At 42.7% G+C, this 5,391-nt stretch overlaps 1 protein-coding gene across 1 annotated transcript; it reads left to right on the forward strand.

Moving 5' to 3' along the window:
* The first annotated feature begins 369 nt into the window (after positions 1–369).
* On the forward strand, positions 370–4,242 carry LOC120107194 (probable serine/threonine-protein kinase At1g01540). The gene is given in 15 exon segments (XM_039120368.1): positions 370–643; positions 646–693; positions 696–760; positions 762–970; positions 1,011–1,067; positions 1,069–1,242; positions 1,838–1,942; positions 2,086–2,126; positions 2,129–2,167; positions 2,170–2,206; positions 2,901–3,071; positions 3,159–3,288; positions 3,376–3,528; positions 3,530–3,586; positions 3,734–4,242. Coding segments are annotated over 15 exon segments (1,425 nt in total). The 5' UTR covers positions 370–606; the 3' UTR covers positions 3,836–4,242.
* The last annotated feature ends 1,149 nt before the right edge of the window (positions 4,243–5,391 follow it).

Consider the following 5,391-nt stretch of genomic DNA (forward strand, 5'->3'; position numbering starts at 1 on the left):
TATCTTCATCAATTTTAATGTATTCTCGGATATTGTCCAATTCAACATCTCAACATATTGATCAAATATTCTTACTATTTTTAAAATAATTTAGATATAAAAATAGTAAAATCAAATCTCAAAATTGCTAACGAATCTTGATTTTATCATATTGGCCAATTATTTGATATCTAGGAGAGATCTCCATAATTTCCAGACATGAAATTTGTCCAAAATAATAATAATAATTTGGTACAAGCATAATCTCTCAAAATTCCCCACAGTAAATTATGTCGTTAACCGGCTTTGCCGGATCTTTGGACACGCACGTCAGCAGTCAGCCCCCTCACCTGCATTCGAAAAACCAAAAGCCAAAAACCAAAAGCGAAACAAGAGAGATGCCGTTTCTTGCACCCTCCCCTCCTCCTCCTCTTCTTAACTGCCCCCATTTTCTTCTCCACTCGTCAGCCACCAGCATTCCGCCCTCAGTTCTCGCATACTCCCCGTCTCCCTCCCCAGTCTCCATTTCACTCTCCAAAACTCCTTTTTTTTGTCATATCCCTTCCACGAATTCTTTCTCATTCTTGTTACTTTAACTCATTGAACGAGAGAGAGAATAATTTAAGAATGTCGTTCTGGAACGGCGATTTTCTGAACAGCGAGCTGGCAAGCCGACGTCCATCTTCGGGCTGAAGCTGTGGGTGGTGATCGGCATTGCGTCGGCGCCGCCATCGTCCTTGTCCTCTTTCTCCTCTCCCTCTGCCTCACCGCCCGCCGCCGCCCGCCCCGCCGCCCCCACCGGGAAACCCCTCAAGCTCCACCTCCAGGATCCCACCCCGCCCGTCTCCAAGGACATCCCCGAGATCGTCCACCACCACCAGCAGCGCCACCGAGCCCCATCCTCCGCCGCCGCCCTCGCCGATGTCCAGATCGACATCGGCGGTAAGGCGGAGCACCGGGTGGTGCTGGCCGAGCAACACCGGCCGCCGGCGCCGGCCGCCACCTTCGTCGTCGACGACGGGGACGGCCAGTGGAGAGAGCCGGGGGACAACGGAGGGGACGACGCCCGTCGATGGTGGGCGGGGGCCCACCGGAGGTGTCGCATCTGGGGTGGGGACACTGGTACACGCTGCGGGAGCTGGAGAGTGCCACCGGCGGGTTCGCGGAGGAGAATGTCATCGGAGAGGGCGGTTATGGGATCGTGTACCGGGGGCTCCTGGCCGATAACTCCATGGTCGCCGTTAAGAACTTGCTCAATAATAGGTTCGTGCACTTATAAAAACCACATATGCATCGATGAATCACGAATCTCTGCAATTGCTGGTGGATATAGGATAAAAATTTGAAATTTGCTCTCTTTTACTCGAAAGTGAAAATTTTCAGTTAATTGTTTACCCTTTCTTCCTTTATTTATGTAGATTAAACATCGGTAGTTTGTTGCTTTCTAAATCACAGTTTGGTTGGTTATGAATTTTAGGATAATTTGGAAATCTGTTGACATTTCACTTCTAGATTTATGTGTCTTAGGTGTTCTGTCACCTTGCTTGTTTTGTTTGTTTATCTAGAAAATTCGGTAACTTGTTGGTTTCTAGACTTAGGTGGCGGATTTTTAGTTAAAGATTGGGATTCACCCCATTTCGCTTGCAGGTTGTGATATATATATATTTTTAAAAATAATGCTGAGTTTTTTGTTCTCTTTCAACTTTTCGACGAATTGTTTTGTCATAAAATTTTCTTTGAAGTGATTGATGCCTCTCAGCACATAGTGGTATGGTTTCATTCAATGTAGTGTAATTACATAATTTCTTGAGGACCTGTAAAAAGAAAAGGCCTTTTTCTTTTTTCTCTCTTCTCTCAGGGGTCAAGCAGAAAAGGAGTTCAGAGTAGAAGTTGATACAATTGGGCGCATTAGGCACAAGAATCTGGTCAGGTTGCTTGGTTACTGTGTTGAGGGGGCTTACAGGTATTCTACCTGGATCAATCTGCTAATCATACTTTGTTAAAATTATTTTAAATTCTCGAAGCAGTTCGGTGGCAATGTTTAAGATGGAGTATCTGTGGACCGAATATTTTAATTGATTATCTACATCCTTCTGTTTTGGTTAGGATGCTTGTCTATGAGTATGTAGACAATGGCAATCTGGATCAGTGCTTCATGGGGATGTCGGAGTAGTGAGTCCGCTAACATGGATATCAGGATGAAGATAATACTGGGAACGGCAAAAGGGTACAGCATTTCTTCCATGATATTTGTTTCCTTTTATCTTCAACTAGGGAATCAAATTAGCAACAGAATTTTTCCTTCAAAAATTTTGTCTATAGAAATTAACAGAGGAAGCTTACTGCCAATATACTGAAAAAAAGTCTAAATTGAGGAGTGGGTTATTAACCACGAGCATTTTATAAGAAATATCTGAAATATCAGAAAGGACTGTCTAATATGCTATCTTACCACATATACTTTGATAGAACAATCATATACTGTACTTATTTAAATGGATATAGATGACCCAATGAAGTATATTGTAGGCACTATGTACTAGATTTGAAAGGTGAAGTTGTAGGGCATGGCACTCATACTCATTGTCATAACAACATGAGGCATAAGCCTCAATGACCAAGCTTGTATATCACATGGGGCTTGCACATAAGAGGGGAAGGATGTGCTTCGTGCTGCGTTTAGGTGAGAAAAACCTACATGGTTGTGTACATAAAGCATGCCTCCTTTTTCTAAATGATAGCCTATTTTTGTCTTTGAATATCTATAGATAACTAATTAAGCCAATCCAATTATTACACTTTATGGTGCTCCCTTTTGCGAGCAAACTTTTCTGTCATAATCATTCAATTTTTTTTCTTGAGTTCAATTGAGTTGTCAGATTGAACCATCAATCTTAAGATATTGATGGCATGGCTTACAGGTTGGCCTATCTTCATGAGGGGCTTGAACCAAAGGTTGTCCACCGTGATGTCAAATCCAGCAACATACTACTTGACCAGCAGTGGAATCCAAAGGTGTCGGACTTTGGGCTTGCCAAGCTCTTGTATTCTGAGAGGAGTTATGTAACAACTCGCGTCATGGGGACTTTTGGGTTAGTTTGAATTCCTAATCAATATGTTTACATTTTCCTTGCGGTGTTTAGAGATTTATGGGACCTTATTCTCTTTGGTTATTGCAGCTATGTGGCACCTGAGTATGCTAGCACTGGGATGCTGAATGAGAGAAGTGATGTTTACGGCTTTGGGGTGCTTGTCATGGAGATCATATCTGGGAGAGCCCCTGTGGATTACACAAGACCATCTGGGGAGGTTACTTTCTTCCACCAGACTGATCTGTCCAAGCTATCATCTGTTAAAACAACTGAGCCAAATTTGAACCTTTTGTGTTGTTCTTAGGTGAATTTGGTTGAATGGTTGAAGACCATGGTCGGAGGCAGGAAAACTGAGCAGGTTGTGGATCCTAAGATGCCAGAGAAGCCATCTCCCAAAGCACTCAAACGGGCACTTCTAGTTGCCCTGCGGTGTGTCGACCCTGATGCGCAAAAACGGCCCTAAAATGGGACATGTGATCCATATGCTTGAAATGGATGAGTTGCTATTTCATGATGTATGCCCAATCTATTTTCATGGATCTGACCCAGCTCCATATTCCACTCAATCGTTTGCAATAGAATACTCAGAAAACATTGCTTTGGCTATCGTTTAAATCATTTCACTGCTTGACCCCTCCTTGTTTTTTGCATCCCTGTCACAGGATCGTAAACTCGGGCGAGAAGCATCTTCTCAGCCATCAGACCGGTACAACCAAAGAGAGGAGGGAAGCTTCCGCAGGCATGATCAGACAAGCTGGCGATGACAGGATCAAGTAGGTGGCTGACAATTTGAGCTTGTAAATTTGCAACAATAATGGAATTCTTCCCTTCTCGTCCGTTTCACGTTACATTCTCATCTTGCATTCAGAACTGTGCTGAGAAAATGATTTCTTATTGAGGACATCCAATTATGGAAATAATATTTGATGATATCTTTCAGCTTGTATCTACAAGTGGATGTTGTCTGACTCGAATTTTATTTTGTCATGGTCTCCTCTGCATGCGGCCTCTTCACCACTGGAACCTAAAATGTCCTTCATGGCTTTGTCTCTTGCTTCCAAGTGGTCTTTCTGTGCCCTTATTTCAAGAAACATCATTTATAGCAGTAATATGGAATATAGATGATCAACAAGTAGATGCTGTTGATTTGATTTGATTTTTTTTTTCTCAATACAATGAGTTTCTTCATGTGGTTTTATTGCCACTGGGTTTTATAAATGGCTTCTCTGATTGTGCCTCATTTCCTTTTAACTGAATTGGTCCTTCTATGCTTGAATACCTTGAACAGATAAATGGCTGCATGTGTGCTCACATGTTGTCCCTGGACCTTCTACATTTAAAATCCATCTGTATCTGTTGGCTGGATCGTATCCATGCATGGTTGCTTCATTGGCCTTAAGTAACAAAATGATTAACATTTCCACTGCACCCTCCATATTAGTCCTCCGACTAGTATTGGTCGATCTACTTTTCAACCAGAAGCACCTTCCCTTTCATTCAGCCTTAGTAGAGAGAGTATATTTTAGGTCCCCTCTCTTGAGATGTATCTTGTGGAGTCATTCACTATTAACCTTTCTTAAGATTGGCTACCGACAACTTGTACGCTATGAATACCTGGATCAGTGTATTATATTGTACTGTAAAAATCTATTATTGTTGCTGTTCTTTTGGGAAAAATGAAGGTAATTCCATTTCTCACAAACTTTTTGTGTTCTTCTCATGGTTTAGTGGAAAGGTTAATACACACTGCCATCCTATCATGTGCTTGGAAACATTTTTCTCTATAATATGATGCATCCCACAGTTTCCGGCACCACCAGAACTACAGTCGAGGCTGCTGGATGGAGAATCTTTCCCACTTCGACCTTATCTGCGATGGATGGGTTCGAATGCATAACGGTATTGTGCTCCAAAATTATGGAAAAAGCTAGCGTTCCTCAGGAAACTCCACAGCCAAGATGGGACAAAAGCACAGCACTGGTTCTTTAAATATAAACCAACCTCGGTAAATGCAATCACGTGATGCTCCTCGGGTACACCCGGTGGGGATTTAACTGGGAGTTGAAGACATTTCGACACTTGTGGATAAATTAGGATCAAATGGGGGGGGAAGTGAGAAGTCCCACATGTTCCTGTGACAGTAGAAGGCGAAAGTTGCCGGACCGGCAAAAAAAATAATACTAATAAAAAGAGAGGAGGGTGGGGGGAGTTCCAGATCTAATTCGGTTGAGTAGGGACCAACCGGCGCGTTACAGAGAAAAGAGACAAAAAGAAGAGAACATAAAGGATGAGACTCGGGCTGTCACGAGATTTGCCAAAC

The sequence above is a fragment of the Phoenix dactylifera genome, unplaced genomic scaffold (assembly GCF_009389715.1).
Source record: "Phoenix dactylifera cultivar Barhee BC4 unplaced genomic scaffold, palm_55x_up_171113_PBpolish2nd_filt_p 000788F, whole genome shotgun sequence".
Taxonomy (NCBI): Eukaryota; Viridiplantae; Streptophyta; class Magnoliopsida; order Arecales; family Arecaceae; genus Phoenix; species Phoenix dactylifera.